Source organism: Acinonyx jubatus, chromosome A3 (assembly GCF_027475565.1).
Source record: "Acinonyx jubatus isolate Ajub_Pintada_27869175 chromosome A3, VMU_Ajub_asm_v1.0, whole genome shotgun sequence".
In the NCBI taxonomy this organism is placed as follows: Eukaryota; Metazoa; Chordata; class Mammalia; order Carnivora; family Felidae; genus Acinonyx; species Acinonyx jubatus.
In genome coordinates, this window is record NC_069388.1 from 111,795,238 (window position 1) to 111,817,351 (window position 22,114).

At 38.3% G+C, this 22,114-nt stretch overlaps 1 protein-coding gene, 2 non-coding genes and 1 pseudogene across 3 annotated transcripts in view; 3 read left to right on the top strand and 1 right to left on the bottom strand.

The window, feature by feature from the left end:
• Positions 1-22,114, bottom strand: part of TTC27 (tetratricopeptide repeat domain 27) — a 185,463-nt gene that overhangs the window by 146,771 nt on the left and 16,578 nt on the right. Inside the window, exons 6-8 of the mRNA XM_015064214.3 lie at positions 12,998-13,162; positions 9,402-9,535; positions 1,355-1,467 (exon numbers count right to left, since the gene is read on the bottom strand). Of these exons, the coding sequence (XP_014919700.1) occupies positions 1,355-1,467; positions 9,402-9,535; positions 12,998-13,162 (412 nt within the window). The remainder of the gene's footprint in view (positions 1-1,354; positions 1,468-9,401; positions 9,536-12,997; positions 13,163-22,114) is intronic.
• Positions 13,277-13,416, top strand: LOC113592560 (small Cajal body-specific RNA 17). The gene has a single exon (XR_003412466.1). It is a non-coding gene; the product is annotated as a small Cajal body-specific RNA 17 (non-coding RNA).
• Positions 13,496-13,580, top strand: LOC113592554 (small Cajal body-specific RNA 18). The gene has a single exon (XR_003412460.1). It is a non-coding gene; the product is annotated as a small Cajal body-specific RNA 18 (non-coding RNA).
• Positions 16,311-16,678, top strand: LOC106967892 (cytochrome c oxidase assembly protein COX20, mitochondrial-like; annotated as a pseudogene).

Here is a 22,114-nt window from a genome sequence, read left to right on the forward strand (position 1 = left end):
TACAATTCCCCAAGGGAATTCAGTTCATGTAGATGTCCTGACTCATTTATAAACCGCATCAGGTGCTCCAAGATTCAAAACATAACCAAGTAGTTTCTACCAAACAGGGAAGATTCAAGTTGCCTATGAAATCCACTCAGCACTTTTAGCTGTTCCATCAATATTGTATTTGGAGGAAAAAAACAGTATTTTAGAACAAGCATTTTCTTTGTCTTTTAGTCCTCTCTCAACTGTGAAGTTTAATTCATTGTACCTAAAGCTCAATTGACAGAATGCCTGGGAATATGTATACTTTGCTTGATTTAATTTTCTGATAAGTTGACAATCATGAATTTGCCAAAATGATGTTTTAAGAAACTGCATAGAGGAGAACTCAAAACTTAGGGTCAGTAAAACCTGGATATTCAAGCCTTCACTGCTGCTTTGTAATTCTGAGCAAGTCAGTCAGCCATTTAAACCCGCTTTCCCCTCTGAAAAATGGAGAAGAGTAACAAACTCTAGGGTCACTAGAACATTAAGAGGGGGTAATGTGGGAAGTACATGGTGCAATTCCTAGCACATGAAACTGCTCACAAATAGTTGCTATTTATATTATTTATATACTAAGAATCATCATGAATTGGACAATGTTTCATAGCATAAATTCTGTCAGTGGAATCAAATAATGTGATAGGACAAGTGCTGTGGGCTTAGAAGCACAGCTGTGTGTGTGTGTGATCCCTTCACCCTAACTAACAAAAGGAATGGAGGGCGGCATTCAACTTGTGCGTAAATGAAATCCTACTGTCAGTGGAAAGGAAGTAAAATGCTATGAGGTGGTCACAAAAGGGTAAGTTCTACTGAGTGAAAAGACTTTTTTTTTTTTTTTTTTTACAAGCCTGCTTGGGATTCTCTCTCTCTCCCTCTCTCTGCCCCTTCCCATGGAGGGCACTCTCTCCCTCAAAATAAATAAATAAACTTAAAAATTTAAAAAAAAAAAAGAATTCTATCCTTCAGAATGTAAATATCTCCAAAGGTCAAATTAGTCATTCTCAACTCTCCTAAATACTTTATTAAAAGTTTATTTCTAGTGAAAGCTAATCAAAGATATTTTACTTATGAAGGAAAAGAGAAGGATAAGTATACTAATTCAAAGGAGATTCCTGAGATTCCTAATCTCTAACCCTTTACTTGGTTGCCCAGTGGAGACCACTGGTGGTTTAGTGGTAACTGATTGCCCCACTATTCTCAATCCTCATAAGCATTATAAGATTCCCTATTCATCCAGAACAACTGAGTCCTGGACTAGTCTTTCTCAACACAAGAGAAACAATATGCGAAGTGTTCAAAGTACCCAAGTAAGTAACTGACTTACCAGATTCCAAGGATAACAGCAAGCTCTTCAGCACACAGGTCAGGCATCTGAAACTGTTCACAATCTGCTAACTTAATCTCATTTAGAACAGTGTCATCATTGAGTTCAAGATTCTGGTGCAATACAAAAGAAAATATTTAGACCAAAAATTAAATTTGATTCATTCAATACACTGTATGCAACTGATTACTAAGGAGGGATAACTTACCTTTTTGTTTAAAGATTATACAATGTCTACATATGCTCAATAGGCTTTTTCTTGTGAAACACATATTTAGAGATAATTTACTATGTAGAAACAGAGGACACGCCATCAAACCTCAGGAATGCACTGATAATATCAGTAATAGGAAACAACAGCTATCATTCATTGAGTCCAGTAGGCAAAAGCCCCTCTACTGATCCACCAGGATTTAAAACCAGATCTTTCCATACTCTGCTCTAAATTCTAATCTAAAACATCCACTCCCAACTCTGTTTCTCAACAGGATCTAGAATAACCAAAACAATCTGAAAAAGAATAAAATCTGAGGACTTAGGGGGCTTTGATAGAGTACCTGATTTCAAGAATTACTACAAAGCCAAGACAGCGTGGTATTGGCATGAAGATAGACATACACATGAAAGGAATCAAATAGAGTCCAGAATTTTAGACCCACATATGGTCAAATGAGTTTTAACAAAGGTGCCTAGGGTGATTCAACACAGGAAAAGTCTTTTCAAAAAAACATGGCGGAACAACTGGATATCCATTTGGAAAGAAATGACCCTTCACTCTTATCCCATACCAACACAAAAATTAAACCCAAATTGATCACAGACCTTAATGCAGAAGCTAATACTGAAAAAACTAGAAGAAATCAGAGGAGAAAAGCTTTGCAGTGCTGGGCTAGGTAAGTAGTCCTTAATTAGAACATACAAAAAAAACCTGAACCATCAGAGAAAAAAACTTACTAAATAGAACTTCATCAAATTAAAAACTTCTGTTTTTTTGAAAACATTGTTAAGAAAATGAAAAGCCAAGCTACAGACTCAGAATATATTCAAAAAACAAATATCTGAAAAGAGACTTGTATGCAGAGAGTATGGAGAACTCTTACAACTCAAAAAGAAGATAAACAACCCAATATAAAAGTAGACAATAGATTTCTACAGGTACTTCATAAAGGAAGGTGGCCAATAAGCACACAAAAAGATCCCTGACAACAGTAGTCAAGAGGAAATACTAATTTAAAACACTGACAATAACAAATGTTGACAAGGATCCAGAGCAATGAGAACTTTCACACACTATTGGTAGAAATTTAAAATGGTGTTCAACCAAAGAAAATATTTTGCCAACTTCTTATAAAAAAAAAAACAACGTATATTTACTATAGGAGCTATCAATTCCACTCTAAGTGGTTACCATGAGAAATGAAAACATGTCCACACAAAGACATATATAAATAAATGTTCATAAGCCCAATGATTTGGGCTGTAATCGCCCAAACCAGAAACAACTCAAACGTCTGTCAATAAACAGATAAAAGAAAAACTATACTACATCCATCCAATGGAATTCTAGTCAGCAATAAAAAGGAACTACTGCCACAGGTAGCCATATAGGTAAATCTCAAAAACATGCTCAACAAAAGAGGCCAGATACAAAAAAGTTCACGTAAAATTCTAGAAAAGGCAAACTATCAGAGTGTCTGGGTGGCTCAGCTGGTTAAGTGTCCAACTCTGGCTCAGGTCATGATCTCATAGTTTGTGGATTCGAGCACTGCATCAGGCTCTGTGCTGACAGCTCAGAGCTTGAAGCCTGCTTCAGATTCTGTCTCCCTGTCTTTCTGTCCCTCCCCAGCTCATGCTCTGTCTCAAAAATAAACACTTAAAATTTTTTTATCAAAAAAAAAAAGAAAAAGCAATCTATCTCTAGTCACAGTAAACAGATCCATGACTGTTTAGGGCCACAGAGGTGGGGGATTAACTGCAAAGGGGCATGATGGAACTTTCTAGGGTAATGAAACATACAGTGACTATAATGGTTAGATATATGTATTTGTCAAATGCCATCAAACTGAATGGGTTTAATCTCATCAATTAAAATGGATCAACTTTTGGATAGAAGTTCTATTTCAAAAAAATTGATTTAAAAAAATGAATTGTCAAAAAAAAGTAAAACCACAATGAGATCTCTCTATACACACACACACAATACACTAGAATACCAAAATTCAGAAGACTGACAATACCAAGCATTTGCAACTGGCACTCTCATACACTGATGTTTGGATTATAAAACAGTACAACCATTTTGGAAAAACAGTTTGGCAGTTTCTCATCAAGTTAAGAACACACCACACAATCCAACCATTCCAATCCTAGGTATTTACCAAAGAGAATTAAAAACATATGTTCACACAAAGACTTACACACAAATGTTTCAAGCAGCTTTATTCATAAGAGCCAAAAATTAGAAACAGTTCAACTGTCTACCAACAGGTAAATGGATAATCACATTGTCCTCTGATGGACCTAAGTTTGCATCCATGCATTAAGAAGATACGGTACAGGGTACCTGGGTGGCTCAGTGGGTTAAGCATGTGACTCTGGCTCAGGTCATGATCTCATGGTTTGTGAGTTCAAATCCCACGTCAGGCTCTCTGCAGTCAGCACAGGGCCCACTCCAGATCCTCTGTCTCCCTCTCTCTCTGCCCCTCTCCCACTCTCTCAAAAATAAAAAATAAACATTAAAAGAAAAGAAGAAGATATGGTACATAATGGAATATTATTCAGCCATAAAAAAAAACAAGGAAATCCCGCCAATGGTGACAATTTGGATGGACTTTGAAGGTCTTATGCTAACTTAAGAGAAAGATACATACTGTATGATCTCACTTATACGTAGAATCTAAAAATAAATAAATAAATAAACAAAACTCCTAGAGAAAGAGATCAGATCTGTAGTTACCAGGGGCAAAGAGTGGGGGGAAGGGGAATTGGAGGAAGACAGTCAAAAGCTACAGACCTCCAGTTACAAAACGAATAAGCACTAAGAATGTGATGTATGACCTGATGTGATGTATGCTGTGTGACAGGAAAGCTGTTAAGACAGTAGATCCTAAGAAGAAATTTTTTTCCCTTTTTTCTGTTTTTTCTTTTCTTTTCAACTATATGAGAAGATAGATGTTAGCTGAACCTACTGTGGTAATCATTTCATTTCACAATTTATGCAAACCCAACCATTATGCTGAACACCTTAAACTTATCCAGTGACATGCCAATTATTTCTCAGTAAAACTGGGGAAAAAAGAGAATTGCTACAACTTAAAAAAACATTATGCTAAGGGAAAGAAACCAGACACAAAAGAGTCATACTGTATGATTCCATTTATTTGAAATTCTAGGAAAAGCAGCTCTAATCTGTGACAGAAAGCAGACCAGTGGGAGGGAAAGTGACTGACTGCAGAGAAGTATTAGCGACTTTTTGGTGTAATGGAAATGACTGTATTTTTATTATGGTGGTGGCTCTATGGGGTCTATTTTTCAAAATGCAAAATGTACATTTAAAATAAAATAGGCACACTTTAAGTTTTTCTTTTCTAATTCAATAAAAGCACCTAAAACTAGGAGCTGAACAGACCAGACAGCTGGACTGTCTATGGCTAAGAGGTCAACTTCTTAACTTGTAACCTTTTCCCTAGTAAGCAGTAAGTCTGCCCAAAACACAGCCCAGAGGAACACCTTTCCTTGTCTAGCCTCAAAATCACCCTAACGGTGGGTCTGTCTCTACCTACAGGGTTTCAAGAAAAGAGTACGGCAACACCAACAACTGCTGATGGGAGGAACACAGACACTTAGGCGACTGCTCAGAATCAGTTGAAAAAGTGGCTCTTCCTCCCAGAATGGGCACCCTTCAAAGGCAGGGCTGGCGGGTGCACAGCACACCCTGGTGGCCATCATTTTTAAGACAGGCCTTTCAGAATTCAAAAAATAGAACTACATAAATAATTTTAAATTTTCTAGCAGCCACACTTAAAAAAAGTAAAAAAGTAAAAAAAAAAAAAAGCATATGATTTAACCTAATACATCAAAAATACTATTCCTGTAATTTGTGTCAAGAGAAAATTATTGGACATCATACATTCTTTTTTTCATACAGTCTATGAAATCTGATGTGTCTTTTACACTTCAGCATATCTCAGTTTGAACCAACCAACTTTCCAGTGATTAATAATCACATGTAGCTGATGGCTACCATATTGGTCTATGTAGCACTACAGTATCCCAAAAGTCTCATCTTATTACATCACTATAGGGTTATGTTAATCTACTTAATTAACACACAATGTTTTGTTTTGTTTTGTTTTTTTCTTAAACTTTTATTTTTAAGTAATCTCCACACCCAACACAACGCTTAAACTCACAACCTTGAGATCAACAGTCACATGCTCTACTGACTGAGCCAGACAGGTGCTCCTAATACACAATGTTTTTAACATACCCATACAGTACCTTTATAAATCTAATCTGATCCTTTAACAAAGCATGATGTGGAAAAAACAAATGAGGAAACTAAGTATTATGTAACTGTACCAGATTCTCATCCCAGGCTAGACAATAAGGAAGGGACAGGGACCCAAGTCTCCTCCACCATCCCAGGACTCCTTCCCCTCCACCACAGAAGACCTGAGATATGTCAGAGTTGGCCACACGGCATTATTTATTTGTCAGACACAAACAAGTAATCAGTTTTGATCTTCATTCAAAATTCTCTATGTTCCTATTTAGCTCTTCTAAAATTAAAATGGGTTGGCTGTTGGGGTACCTGGGTGGCTCAGTCGACTGAACATCCAACTCTTGATTTCGGCTCAGGTCATGATCCCAGAGAGTTGGGATCAAGCTCCACATTTGGCTCTGTACTGACAGCACAGAGCCTGCTTGGGATTCTCTCTCTCATGCTTTCTCTCTGCTCCTCCCCCACTCATTCTCATTCTCATTCTCTCTCTCTCTCTCTCTCTCTCTCTCTCTCTCTCAAAGAAAAAAAATGTTTTAATCGGTCAGCTGCCATACGTACTTACTTAACCATTCTGCAAGTCCCAAATTTAGAGTATTGTTCTGCCCCAGTACCATTTGTACCTCATAACATTCTACCTAACCAAGAAATTAGCACATAATTTATCTCCAATATGTGAGACATACCATATGTAGCCTTTAATATATATTTCTCATTAGTGATGCTAATCATGTATGCATTTTTGTTTTTTGTGAATACACAATTGAACAACTAAGAACAGGGAGTGCGTCTTTAATCTGCACATTGGGGATGCTCCTAACTGTTGGTGATCTCCAATGGCTTGAATCTATATAATTCCCCAGTAATAACAGATTAAGATTCTAGAAAGGCCCACAGGGAAATATGCTCCTCACTGACAATAAAATTACTGTTTCCTCAATTCTGAGATACACATTTTCACACTGTAACATTTCCAATCAAGATATATTTTGCAATGACTAAAACTGATGTAATAACATTCCTTTTTTCCCAAAGAGTGGTTATCAAAAAGATAGTGTATTTTATAATCTAATAGTGTCCTTCACATAAGGAAATAGGATATGTAATTAAACAAGCAATTCTATCTTCTGTCCTTAAGTATAAAGCTGTTCCTATGTAATCAATACATACATCACATAATTTGTACCTTACTCCTTTAAGTAGTAATTAATGAAAACCATAAGGTTATCTGAATGTATTTTACTTCAAATATTAAAGATTCAGTAAATTCTATATTAAATTGTGCATTTTTTTGCATTCCTAATAACAGTCATGATATCCTTATCCTGTTTACCATCACAACAGACAATTTTTTTTTTTTTTATGTTGAGAGGGAGAGAGAGAACAGGGAAGGGGCAGAGAGAGAAGGAGAGAAAGAGAATATCGCTGTCAGCACAGAGCCCAATGTGGGGCTCGAACTCTCGAACCATGAGATCATGACCTGAGCCGAAATCAAGAGTCAGACGGTTAACCAAGTGAGCCGACCATGCGCCCCCAGAAGACAATTGTGAATAAGAGAACTCCACATTAAAAAAAATAAATGAAATAAAATAAACAACAATGGATTACTGAATTAAACCCATGGATTGCAGAATTAAATCTCTTTTCATTGATGCTATGCTGTGGCTTAAAGATCAGGATTATGGCAGTTAATCTAAGATTTAGAGAAGGATTTGGTTTACATCAAAAGGTTTAAAAAAAAAAAAGAAAAAAAGAAAAATAAAGGCTTAAAGGGGAGACTCCAGACATGCAAGGAGGCCAAGGACTGAAGCAGGTAACAGCACAGTGTTTCCGGACCAGCATCAACACAGCAGTACAAGCCCTCCTTCACTATGGCTCAACCTATGTGGGGAAGTATAGGCAGCACCCTGTGTAATCTTATCCCTGAGTTTCTACATCTTTTCCTTACCTCCCTCCTTCTCCTCTTAGAATCAATAGCTGTTCTTCCCTGGATATCTTGAATGCAAACAAGACAGTGCTTGGAGTAAGCCCAGGAGGTATACAATATGTCATCAAAGGTTTTCCTTAGGATTCCTGACTGCTGCCACTCTCCCTTCCCATCCCTAGACCCTACTCTTGGCACTATTTTCAGTACAGAATAGAATTTTGGTGTTCAAAGTACCCAAGATAAATGTGCTTGTAGGCTCTAAAATGAAGAGCAGGGCTTCAAAGACAGTAACATCAAGCAAAGGACTACCAAAAATGTTGGCTTGGGATTTCTGCAATAAAAAAATATAAATGCTAATGATTTCTGTGGAAGGAGATGGAAAGGCATCTAAACAGGTAAAGTGACCAAGAGCCATAAATTTATTTATTTGGGGAGGGGGGGTAAATTTCTTTATTATCTGAAAACGAGTAGTTACTATTTAAATTTTCCTTTTATGTTAGGGGTCAGACTGCATGAGACCATCAGCTGTCACTGTCAATCACCATAACACCCCCCCCCCCCCACCACCTTTTGCTTTTAGCTCTCTTCACTTCCCAGGGATTCCTTGTGTCCCAATCAAGCTTTGTCACAGCTCTTGGATCTCAACCCAAGGCATTTTGTACCTTCTTAGCTTTGCAAGATTGACCACTAAGTTCTCCAACTTATTATCCTGCTAAGAGCCATAAAATTAAGCTACAAGAAAAGAGAATGCATGGGGTCCCTAGCTGGCTCAGTCAGTAGAGCAGGCGACTCTTGATCTCAGGGTTATAGATTAGAGCCCCTGTTGCGTGTAGAGATTACTTAAAAATAAAATCTTTAAACAAAAAAAAACAAAAAAAAAAAGAAGAGAATGCATTAGCCAGGTCAAGAAAAACATACTAAGGCAGCAACCAGCCCAATAATGACAGAGTAACAAAGGATCAGAACACTGGTAAAAAGGTATTCTTATCATCTGTTTATATATTTTAAAGAGGAAGTATAAGAAATTTCATGTCTCTTAATATTTAAAAATATCCAGGGGCGCCTGGGTGGCTCAGTCAGTTGGGCATCTAACTTCGGCTCAGGTCATGATCTTGCGGTCCGTGAGTTCAAGCCCCGCATTGGGCTCTGTGCTAACAGCTCAGAGCCTGTAGCCTGTTTCAAATTCTGTGTCTCCCTCTCTCTCTGACCCTCCCCCGTTCATGCTGTCTCTCCCTGTCTCAAAAATAAATAAATGTTAAAAAAAAATTAAAAAAAAAATATCCACAGAAGGTGAAAGTTAAGACAACAAATATGGTAGCAGCTAGAAAAATTAGACTCTACTCAGTTCGTCCTTCGAATTATTTCAAGAAGGGTAATACAAACTAACTGCATTGCTAATTCCTATTACTGAGGTCTAAGAAAAAAAATGACATTTTATCTCTACTTAGGGTAAAAAAGGCCTAGCCATAGGTTTGTTTTTAAAACCCCAGCCACCCTGAAACAGCTCGAAAAGGGACAAAATGAAGCCTCTTCCCAACCCATTCAGTGTTTCTACAAAACTCACCTACTGACACTGTCAGATTTGGATGTTAATTCAATTAACTTTCGATCCGACTCACCCTGGTTAAATGTTCCTGAGGAGTGGGTGCGGGACTGAACTCACAGTGTGAAAAGACATCCCCTTTCCTTCTCACATCTAGAATAAGTTGCGCCACGTAATTTTCCTGGAACCGTGTTCTCTTCCCCAAAGCACCTGAAAAAAGCATATTAAGTTGTATCTACTGATTTGTCAATTAGATCTACTGTACAATCATGAAAAGTAGTATTTTCAGAGTGCTTTAAAGTTTGTAAGGTATTTTCTCCATTTCACATTTTAAAAAATCCTGAGGCCCAGTGATGATTTTAAAACTACTTATAAAATTATAAAGCCAGGGGTGGGAGATAAAAATTAATAATAATACTAAAAATTAAAATAGAATTATAAAGCCAATAAGCTATGTGGCCAGAACTCAAACCCAAGATTTACACCACTGGATTACACATACCTACTTTTGCATCAAACTACCTCCTTCCTCAAAAAAGTGTCATGGGGGCAACTGGGTGGCTCAGTCAGTTAATCATCCGAGTCTTAATTTTGGCTCAGGTCATGATCTCACAGTTCATGAGACAGAGAGCCTCACTTCGGGCTCTGGGCTGGCAGCGCAGAACCTGCTTGGGATTCTCCCTCTCCCTCTGCTCCTCCCCCACTCTTTCCAGCTCTCAAAATAAATAAATAAACATTTAAAGAAAAGAAGTGTCATTGGTAGAAGGATTATCAGCATCTTCACATAACAAATGAAAAAACAGAGGTTCTGAGGTGCAGCTGCTTGCTTAAGATCACAGGGATTATCAGTATCAGAGCCAGAGCTTAAAGCCAGGGTCTCCAGGTTCTAAATCCCACAGTCTATCTTTCCATGATTCTATCTGGCTTCATTTAACACCAACATTTTTTCCATTTTGTATCTGAAATACCTTGCTACAAGAATAGCTTTAATAGAAGCAACAGTCCTATTATCCATTCTCTGGCAAGCTTCAGATTATAAAGACCCTTGACCGTAATGACCCGTCTAAGAAGTCTAGATTTTATCCTGCAATGAATCTGGCCCTTTACACATGTTACACAAAAATAGCTACTGAGACGGCCTAACACAGCTCACTTTTTTATAGAAAGGCTACAGTTAAATGGAAAAAAATAATAATCTGATTCCCATTTTATATTTCTGAGTACCACATTTGTTTTTTTTTAAGTTCTTCACTCTTAACTTGGAAAAAATATGAGGAACTAGCTAGTAAATATACCAGCAGTTATAGGTGACTATACAGAATACCATGCCATTAGTTTTTAAATAGCCCAAGAAAAGCCCCCTAGGGCTGAAACATTTAAAAACATAATCTCTGAAACTAACCTCACAAGTTATATTATGTATAACTATATTCTCAAACACAGACAAGACTCCAACTTACATATGGCCATCGTTCCAAAAGTTATAAGCTAGATATTTAATAATTTTCCCCATACAAACAATGTAATAAAAGATGGCTAAGATCCCAGACCAGGCCACAGTCATATTTAACTCATAATGTATTTGAAAGATTTTATTGACAAGACCAGCTCAATAAGAAACACAGAAAAAAAAATTTTAACGTTTATTCATTTTTGAGAAAGAGAGACAGAGCGCAAGTGGGGGTGGGGCAGAGACAGAGAGAGACACAGAATCCGAAGCAGGCTCCAGGCTCCGAGCTGTCAGCACAGAGCTCGACGTAGGGCTTGAACCCACGAACCGTGAGATCATGACCTGAGCCGAAGTCAGACGCTTAACCAATCGAGCCACCCACGCACCCCTAGAATTTTTTTTTTAATGTTTATTTTTGACAGAGAGAGAGAGGGACAGAGCATGAGCAGGGGAGGGGCGGAGAGAGAAGGAGACACAGAAACTGAAGCAGGCTCCAGGCTCTGAGCTGTCAGCACAGAACCCGACAGGGGGCTTGAACTCATGAACCGTGAGATCACGACCTGAGCCAAAGTCAGATGCTTAACATACTGAGCCACCCAGGCACCCTAAGAAAAAAAAAATTTAGGGGGCTAGAATGGGCCTTAGGGATAACTCAGACCAAGCCCAAGAATGACAAATAAGTTCAATCACTTCAACCTTCACACACCCATTGTCACAGCCTGGACTGCTCAGCCCCTGAGCAGTTTAACAGGTATAACACATGTGCTCAACTGACCATGTCTGACTTTCATTAATGTCATCAGTACCGAATGCCAATAATATTGTGAAAACCCAGGGATAGAGCAAGACATAAAAAGCAACTAATGTTTCTTATTTGATACTCAGAAGAAACACAAAGGTTTTTGAAGAAATTCTGTAACTTACTTGTTCATTCAACAAACATCTGAGTGCCAACTATATACCCGTGTTCTAAGGTATTGAAAAAAATAAAAGTCAAAAATTTCTGTTCTTAAGGAAAACAAGAAAACCAAGATGGAAGGTGGGTATTTACAAAACAAGGGCGATGGAAAGAGGCCACACCAAACTTGTGAGTTAGGACGAACTTTAGGAAACGCACATTCACAAACAAATGGTCAAAAAGTTCATTTGTAGGGGCACCTGGATGGCTCAGTGGTAGAGCACACAACTCTTAATCTTAGGGTCTAGAGTTCAAGTCCCACATTAGGCAGAGAGCTTACTTTTTAAAAACAAGTTCATTTGTATACTACCTGGCTGCTGTACATTACTAACATGTATCTAACCAGACTAGAAAATAGAGGAAATCTCCAGGAATAAAGAAAAGATTTCATTCCTAATTTGTTCTAAAACTATGAACTTTGAAAACATTTTTTAACGTTTATTTATTTTATTTTATTTTATTTATTTTTTTTTTTTTTGAGAGAGAGAGAGAGACAGAGTGCGAGCAGGGGAGGGGCAGAGACGGAGACTTAGAACAGGAAGAAGGCTCCAGGCTCTGAGCTGTCAGCACAGAGCCCCACACAGGGCTTGAACTCATGGACCATGAGATCATGATGTGAGCTGAAGTCAGACCTTAACCGACTAAAGCCACCCAGGCACCCCTAAAACTGAAATTTTTTATTTTTAATGTTTATTTATTTTTGAGAGACAGAGAGAGAGACAGAGTGCAAGCAGGGGAGGGAAAGACAGAGAGGGAGACACAGAATCTGAAACAGGCTCCACACTCTGAGTTGTGAGCTCAGAGCCTGACGTGGGGCTTGAACCCACAAACCGTGAGATCATGACCTGAGCCAAAGTCAAATGCTCAACCAACTGAGCCACCCAAGTGCCCCTAAAACTATGAATTTTTACAATAAAATCTTGGGGTGCCTGAGTGGTTCAGTTGTTTAAGCATCCAACTCTTGGTCTCAGCTCAGATCATGATCTCAGGGTCATGAAGTCCCACATCAGACTCTGCTCTGAACGTGCAGCCTCCTCAAGATTCTTTCTCTCTCTCCTTCACTCTGCCCCTCTCACACTCGCACTCTCTCTCTAAAATTAAAAGAGAAATAATGAAATAAAATAAAATCTTTAAAATCTACTTTTATAAAGCAAAGAACAGAACATAAAAAATCAAATACAACCAAACAAGACAGCCAAACTGCCAATGTAATAGTTTCATCACGAAAATAAATTAATAACCCACAAAAAGGAACAAGTCTTACCTGTCAAATCAATTTGTAATTTGCTGATGTCTTTAGCAATGTGGAACTGATCCTTTGCTTTTGCATATTCATAATAATATAAAAATATATATGCACATTCCAGATGGAACTGAATAGCCAAATACAGACCGGAATCATCTACAAACAGATTTTCTTGTTTCGTCACTGAAAGATATGAGATGAAACATTAAAAACTATGATGAGTTGGCAGGCAGGGGCAGGGGGAATTGGGGAGGTTGGCATCTGAGGGAGTGTAGTAAGTGTCTTAGGGCAGGGATGCCCCGGAGTCCCCGATTTAGCCACTCATGAGCTCGTGGTATTTTCCTTATATGATCAGGCTCCATTGCTGGTGATGCCACTAGCCTGGAGCCTGAAAAGATTATGAAAATGTGTCTGGCGAAGTGGGGCTAGGGACCGGGGGCTGGGAGAATAGGGGCAGCATGTAGGCTGGAGATGACGGAGCTTTAGGAAGGCCTCTGCCGCTGTAAGTGTGAGCCCTGGTCAATGATGACGTGACCACCGCACAATCTGAGTTCTAGGAACCAGGTGATGGAGTGTGTGCTGAGAGCTGACTGTGAGACTTGGGGGGGGGGGGGTTGGGGGGGGACTATGATGAAAATAACAATCTATGATTAAGTAAAATGAGTAAAATGTTGAGTCCACAGTATGCGAAGTATATATTTGCATATTCCCTGCTCTTAAAAATGAGGAACGCGGATATAAAAATAGTTCACAGCTAGCATTCTCTCAGCACTCACATGTTGCAAGAACAAAGCTAAGGACATTGCATACATCCATCCTTTATTCCACAGGATCCTAGGAAATACAATTTATAAACCTGCTCTAATTTTAGACTGCTTGTCTTACTCATGCTATAAAAGAATATGGCAATGCAAGGTGAAGATACAAAGTACCAAATGAATCTACACATAAACATCACAGAAAATCTAATGAAGAACTCAGCTTACAGACTGTTTGCCTCATAATGAATGTAGAAATTCTCCCTTCAAAGGAGAAAGACACACAGAGATACAGATGACTATATGAATACCAAATAGAGAATGAATATTGGCTTAGCAGTCAGATTAGGATTTATTTCTCTGAATACCGTAGCTGAATAGATGGGAGGATAATAACCTGATAACAAGGTGTCTGGAACAAAATGACTGTCAAAATTAATCATATATAATAAAGAGGCTAGTTGACACACACCAGAGTGCAGGGGGTGTCCACAGGTCACCTGAGCCATACCTCTACAGCACCCCTGACAAACTACCCCTCACAAAGGCTTCCAGTGGTGGGTTAGTCAGCATTCCACAAGAATTAATGCATAAATAATGGTAAAATAATATTAACACTGTACCTTAATTGTACTTCAATTAAAAAAAAATAATTTTAGGGGCATCTGGCTGACTCAGTTAGTGGAGCAGGTGACTCTTGATGCCTGGGTTGTGAGTTCCAGCCCCACTTTGGGGGTAGAGATTACTTAATAAACTTAAAAAAAAGAGATTTTTAAAATATTTTAAAGAATTAATGCATAATAAATGAATAAAAAATACACTTCCAGTGTTCAAAGATGGAGAATCAGTTTTCTATTATTCAAGCTGAAAGGGAAGTGATACATACTGAATGCCATCTCAGCCTAGTACTAGGTATATATTGTGTTATAATTCTCACAATGATGTCTTTGAGGCTGACACTATCCCCACTTAATTCATTAAAAAATTAAACTCAGGAGCACCCAGGTGGCTCAGTTGGTTGAGCATCCAACACTTGATTTTGGCTGAGGTCATGATCCCAGGGTCGAGGAATTAAGCCCCCTGTCAGGCTCCATGCCGAGCATGGAGCCTGCTTAACATTCTCTCTCTCCTTCTGCCCCTTCCCTGCGTATGTGCACATGCAAGCTCTCTCTCTCTCTCAAATAAAAAAAAGAAAGAAACGAAAAGAAAACTGAACTCAGATAGCTTACTCACTCGTCACCTCAGTTGTTAAGTGGCAAAGCCAGAATGTGAATCCACACTTATTGGAAAAAACAGGGGTGAGGGGGAAGTTGGCAGAATGAATATAGAGGTGATGTTACACAACCCAACCTCCTTCATCACCTAGTTATCTGACAAACATTTACAGCTAAGAAACAGATATCCTTTATTTTACTCTGAACCGAAATTAAAATGAGTCTGAAGAGGTGTTTTTCTATATACTGCCAGTCCTTTTTAAAGAGATTCTCTGGACTCAGAGAGTAAGCAGAGATGTACATGTCTTACTTTAAAAGACAGACAGGCATCCAAACATGAATTTCTCACAACGAAACTCCATCAGTAGATTTCTTCCACACAAACCAAACTCAAGAAAAGCAGGAAATGATGATATTCAGTGCTCTTAGTGCTTTTTATTAATTTTTTTCCTTCTATCTGCCCACTATTCCTGAGTGTATAGCCATTTTTCTCAGAAATACAATAACCTTCTATCATCTTAGCACAGTTCACAAGTGACACAATTTTCCTTAGTTGTCAACAGTAAAGTAATTTTCCTTTAAGGTTCTGGATGCAATATATATCAAGGGATGTAAAACTTGGCCAAGCTTTTTAAAAACCTCTCAATAACCAAAGAAAGGCCATTTCTGCATGTAAGTAGACTTATGACATTGTGATAGACCATGTAAGTCTAGGGAAGGCTGTCAAATTTAAACTGTCCTAATAACACATAATAAGTCACATAAATCCTCAAAGCTGATTGTCTGTATCTATCTTCCCTCCTACCTACCTACCTACCTACCTACCTGTGTGTATTCAGGTGGATATTAGAGTAATTGGCTTCCATCTTCTACTTCTTCTGTAGCTCATATATTCAGGGGTTAAAGACTGTTCAATAAAAATAGGAAGACAAGCCATGGTTTTTTGTTTTTTGGGTGTTTTTTTTTTTTTAAAGAATTAGTTTAATCTTTAAATTCCAACAGCATGACCAATTACTTTCCCAATAAAAACACCTTTAAAAAGCTAGATTTAGGGGCGCCTGGGTGGCTCAGTCGGTTAAGCGTCCGACTTCGGCTCAGGTCATGATCTCACGGTTCATGAGTTCGAGCCCCGCGTCAGATTCTATGCTGACAGCTAAGAGACTGGAGCCTGCTTCGGATTCTGTGTCTCCCTCTCTCTCTCTCTCTGCCCCTCCCTTGCTCATGCTCTGTCTCTCTCTGTCTCAAAAATAAATAAAACATTAAAAAAAAATTTTTTTTAAAGCTAGATTTAAAGTCTGGACTTAAAATGTTTAATAGACAGTGCAGGCCAGGGAGGGCCGCAGTCATATACCAGAACTCATGGCTACAGGGCCAGAGCCAAGTGAACCCACCACGGGAAAGCTCTTTAAGATCCTAGGAATTTTAGATGCCGAAAACATTCCCTGGGCGTGGGATTCAATATTATATGAATGGCTCTTTAGGATCTGTTGTGGCTGGCCTTGAACATCTTTTGTTAACTAGTAGATTTAGGAGATAATGTGATATTGGTGTAGGAGGATTTATCTCAGTGGCTTTAGGATGCTGGTTCCATTGTAGGTATAACTATACAAGCTAAAAACCCAGGAGACAATTGCCAGAGAGAAAATTAAAAATAAGATTTTATATGAAAGTACCCACCTTGCTCCTGACCTGAAAGAAAGCAAACCAATGGCAACAGCAGCAACTGAGCAAAGTCTCAAGCACAGAAAACCCAAATATACCACATTGGAGTCAGTGTGAACAAAGCTAAGTCAGCTATATTAAACACTGTATGTACCATAGGCTTTCAATCAAGTAAATAAAGTGTGTGTAAGAATAAATAAACAAAAATAAATAAATAAACTAAAATAAATAAGATGTTTGATACCACTGTGCTGAGAAGAAAGTAAGGAATCCTCAAAGAACAAAAACTGAATGAAAACTGAACCTCAGGAATTACGCAAGCACCAAAGCCATATTCTGCCCTGAAGCTATCTACCAAACCTTAGGGACCTTACAATTCCACTTTTATGGCTGCAAGGAACACCAAAGACAGAAGATGAGGCCTAGACCCACCCAAAGTAGCCAATCCAGCAGGAGAGTCCATTCAAAGCTGAGACCCAAATTACTGTATCTTCACTGAGAGGTTAAAAAAAGAGGTTAAGTCCGCCATGCAGAAGAGGTCAGCAAGAAAAGTGGCACTGGGAGAAGGGGGAAAACAATTATCCTAAGAATCCATAACCGTAAGCCAGCCTTTACACATTTGTGACATCATGTCTAAACAGGAAAGTGCTAGCCAACGCCAACTCATTTCCTCTAAAAAAAAATCCTTTTCTGCCTATCTCCATACTTCGCAAGCTTATTTCCTACTGCTGCTCCTCCAGTGTTGCGTCCTTCTCCTGCCTCTCTCCCTTCCTCAACAATTTCCCTCTCTTCTATCCTATGACTTTTAATAAACATCTACTGAATTATTATATATGCTTTGAATTACACCAGATCCTATAGCAAGGTTTAAGCCCTGATCTTCCCTAACAAGATATGGGGAAAAGAAGAGCTAGGAAGAGAAGACACATAACAATTACCGTGAAGTGAAATTGTATGGTACTGATCATAAATACCAAAGGGGGCATATCCCTAAGACTAGGATAGTTGAACAAACCTTTTCAGAAGGGCAGGCCTTGAAAGATGGGTAGAAATTTGGCTGCAATTCTCTTCTAGACCATAAGGCTCACAAAAGGCCCACGTGAGTCTGGTTCACTGCTCTATGTACCCCCTATCATAGGTGGCCCTCAATAACTGTCTTAGGAGTACGCAAATATTTAAAAACCTTTTGACAGCAACCATCAAGATGGAATCCAATGTTCTAAGGACCAGTTCCTGCCTACCTGTTCAACCTCATCACCTGCCACACAACCCACCCTCACACTCTGCTCCAGCCATTCCAAACTACCCAAATTCCCAAACCCACAGAGATGTTTCAAGTCTCTGTACTTCTCTTAATACATGTTATATACCTTTTCCAGCTTCATCTAATAAATTCTTAATTCTTCGAGAGTCAGTTCAAGCATGAGGCTCTTTGTGAAGCCTTCTCTGATCTCTCAGGTTTAGATTAACCACATCCCTTCCTATCCCCTTTATGCCCTTTTTTCTACTTGTAATTTTTGCCCTTGCCCCACTGAGTTCTTCAATATCCCTAGCACCTGGCACGGTGACTGAAACACAGCAAGCATTCTAAAAACAATTTGTATTAAATATCAAATTGAGTAGCAAATATAAAGTCAAAGGTAAAACTGGGAACAATTAAAGACTTTCCTAATGCAAAAAAGGGACATGATGTAAATGGTATTTAGAAAAACCAATCCAGTACTAACATAGAGGGAGAGGGAACGAAGGCCAAGAATGAGTCTGCAAGTCAGGGACAACCCTTCAGACATGAAATGACAGTGACAGTAGCCTTAAGTAACTGGGGGCTGGTCATATAGAAAGAAGGACAGACCTACCCTGTCATTGTCTGTTGCTCAACAGCAGTCCTGTCCAAAACATTCTCTGACAATATAAATATTCTCTAGTTGCACTGTCCAAAATGGCAGCCATTAGCTACACATGGCTTCTGAGCACTGCCAATGTGGCTAGTGAACCTGAAGAACTGAATTTTTTATGTCTTTTCTTTTACTTATTTAAATTTAAATAGTCACAGATAGCTAGTGGCTACTATATTAGCACAGCTCTGGCTAGCAGTTATAAGTGACAAAATCACACATGTTTTTAATTAATAAAAGGAAGCACTTTGCGGCAATTACAGATCCTAACAATGGAATGCATTCTCTCTCAAAGTAATTTCAGAAAGTTCCCAAGGGAAGAGGAAGTAACTCTTTTGGATACAATCTTGCAATGAATTCCAGCATTAGGATGAGTGGAGAGCTAGCCTAAGAAGAATCACATTATTTTATACCTGGAAAGGCTTCAAAGATCAGTTTACATGGAAAGAATCCTTAGTTCGGAAGTCAGATGAGCTGTCGAAGTGACAGAGGAGAAACTAAAAGCCAGATCTTAAAACATCATATTCTGTTAATTGTCTTGATTGTGGTAATTTCACAGGTGTATACATGTGTAAAATATCATCGCACACTTCAAAATATGAGTAAATACTGTAGGTTAATTATTCTTCAAAAAAGCTATTAAAAAAAAAAAAAGGAAAGAACACTACATGCACCACTCTACCATCCTCTGTAAACTCTTCAGTTCTATCTCATAAGAGTGGTTGTGAGGAATAAACTAGTTCATATAGTTAAAGACTTGGTATAGGGCTTCGTACAGAGCTAGCACCGTAGAAATGTGAACTGCATTATCCTTATCAGATACTAGAATTCTGCCCTACTGACCAGTTGCAGAAATATAATGGAAAGAAGAGCGGGAGGGATTTGGAGTTACAAACTCTACATCATAGGTCTGGCTCTTGGGCAATGTGAGTCACAAGTCTTTGTAAAATGAGTTAGTTAGCTGAACAAAATAATCTCTAAAGGGCCTTTCGAAACTAAAGATTTCGGACATGGCCTAGGATAAGAGTGGGAGGAATGGATGTACATGGGACCCTTAAGAAAGAACTGGTAAGATTTAAGAACTGGCTAGATGCACAGTATCATGGAAAACAATGAGTCAATTATGAACACACAGTTTCAAGCTTTGGATGACTCAAGTTTTAAGTAAAGAGAGGAACATGTCAACTCAGTAGATGTATATTATTTTAATAAACCTGTAGGTTCTCCATGGAAATGAATATTCATGACCTTCTGGATACAAATGTCAACCAGTACATTTAAAATGTGTGCTAAAACCAAAATCTCTTCTTATAAGATTATTTTAAGGCTATTTTAAAATGAAATTCCTACAGATAGTTATAATATGTTTAGTATATTTAATAACACTCATTGCAAAGTATCAATTTTTTTTTTTTAAATCAATGCACTCATCAGTCACCAAGAGATTAATCTTTTGATCAGCTCTTTTGATGAGGAAACAACTTTACCCGAGAGTTACAGAGTTGCCTATAGATGTTATAGCAGAACTCCCGGACAAAGCATTTCAAACTTTTCTCTTACACACTAACTTCTTCATAAGCTCAATTTCGAAGAGCTAAACTACAATATTACATCTCATGCACTATATCAAATGCATTTTCGGCATACGCTCCCACAATAAATGGTTGTGTGTGCATCTAAGCCATCTTTTAGAGAATCATGGGTTTCATTGGTGTGACATCAAAAAGAGTGCCTAGATCACACTGAAGAGCATACTTTGCAAGACTCTAACTTAACTCATTTCATACATGTGATCAGTCCAGCAAAGTTCTGCTGACAGTGTGATGGGCTCTATTCCACTACACTGTACTGATGTCACATTCCTGGACAAAAATATAACGACCACAGTTGTTCATGAAATCCTCACTTATGTTTCATAGACTGAAAAAAATCCTGCCAACTTTTGATGATCCTTCAAGGGCAACATTTCAAATACAATATCCTTCTCTGGACACTGAGTAATATTTCACTTGTAACTGCTTGGTCAACATTTGGGTCAAATCCCAGAACAAAACATTTTTTTAAATAAAATTGTTTATGAAATGTTGCAGTTGAAGACTATGTGCAGACCTACTTAAACATAGCCAAAATGGACGAATTTATGACTAGATAAAATGAAAAATGTCGTTGATTAGCCTAGAATGGCAACATAAAAAATGCTTAGTTGTAAGGCAAAGTAAATGATATGCTGAAATATACTGCAGAAAAGAATCAAGACCACTTGGGGAATGAGTCACTTACAAGTCATATTTTCCAGATCTTAGTTAACCTTTCTGTTTGGAAACTTAATTTTACCCCATAGAATAGAATTCTCTCTAAAACACATCATATGGTCCTTCCTTTTTAAAATGGCACATAAGGCAGGGGGTGGAGGGTGGCTGGGTGGCTCAGTTAGTTGAGCATCCAACTCTTGATTTCAGCTCAGGTCATGACCCCAGGGTCTTGGTATCACGCCCTGACTCAGGCTCTGCACCTAGCATGGAGCCCTGCCTCAGGCTCTGCACCTAGCATGGAGCCTGCTTAAGATTCTCTCTCTCTCCCTCTGTCCCTCTTCCCCACTGTGCACTCACTCTCTCTTTCTCTCTCTCTAAATTAAAAAAAAATAAAATAAAATGGCACTTAAGGAATGTTACTTTTTCTTTTTTTTAATAATTAATAATTATGAACATTAGTCACTGTGCTGTGATAAAAAACGTAGCCATAAATGCAAGTTTATATAATATAGGAATAAGGGAAGAAATGTGACTTTCGCTATAACAACTGCATCAAATTCTATTTCCCATAAAAAGAAAAAACAACTCCTAGTGACATCTTTTTTGTTCACTTTTTGTTAACCAGTTTTCCATAAAAGTATAATGAAGCACAGGAAGCCGTATAATATCCTAAGTAGTGTAATGTAATTACCTTTCTACAAAATTAAACAGTGGGCTGAATCCTGATGCCATCTTACTTCAAATGCTCTCACTATCCTCTGGAAAAGGCAACTTTTCTCCCCATAACTATCAATGATGTTAAAGTCATCCTTGCCTTTCAAAACTTTACCCAATTTCATAAATTAGAAGCTCACCCCCCTCTTCCTCCTTTGCACTATGTTCATTTATGGAGTATACCTCACGTCATGTCAAAAATATGCAATGGCATGAATGGGGGAGACTCAGTCTACACAGTTTTCATTTTACTGAATACAGAGGAAAACGTGTCTGCTAAATGGGGCGTCAGGTATTCATTTTCTCCAAGGTTCACTCTGTATTCATTTTGAAGAGAACTCCACCCTTAGGCAATGCTATTAGGAGAGATTCAAAGTCCATATGGCATCTGGGTAGGATCAATTTTTCTCCTAACTGCTGTAATATTCCTTTTTTTTTTTTTTTAAGTAGGCTCCACACCCAACATGGAGCCCAAGGTGGGACTTGAACTCAAGACCTTGAGATCAAGGCTTGAACTGAGTTCAAGAGTCAGATGTTTAACCGACTGAGCCACCCAGGCACACCTGTAATATTCTACTTTTTGAAAAACTCTTGTACAGAAGTTAAGTCAGATAAGTTGCTACTGAAATGGAGAACAGAT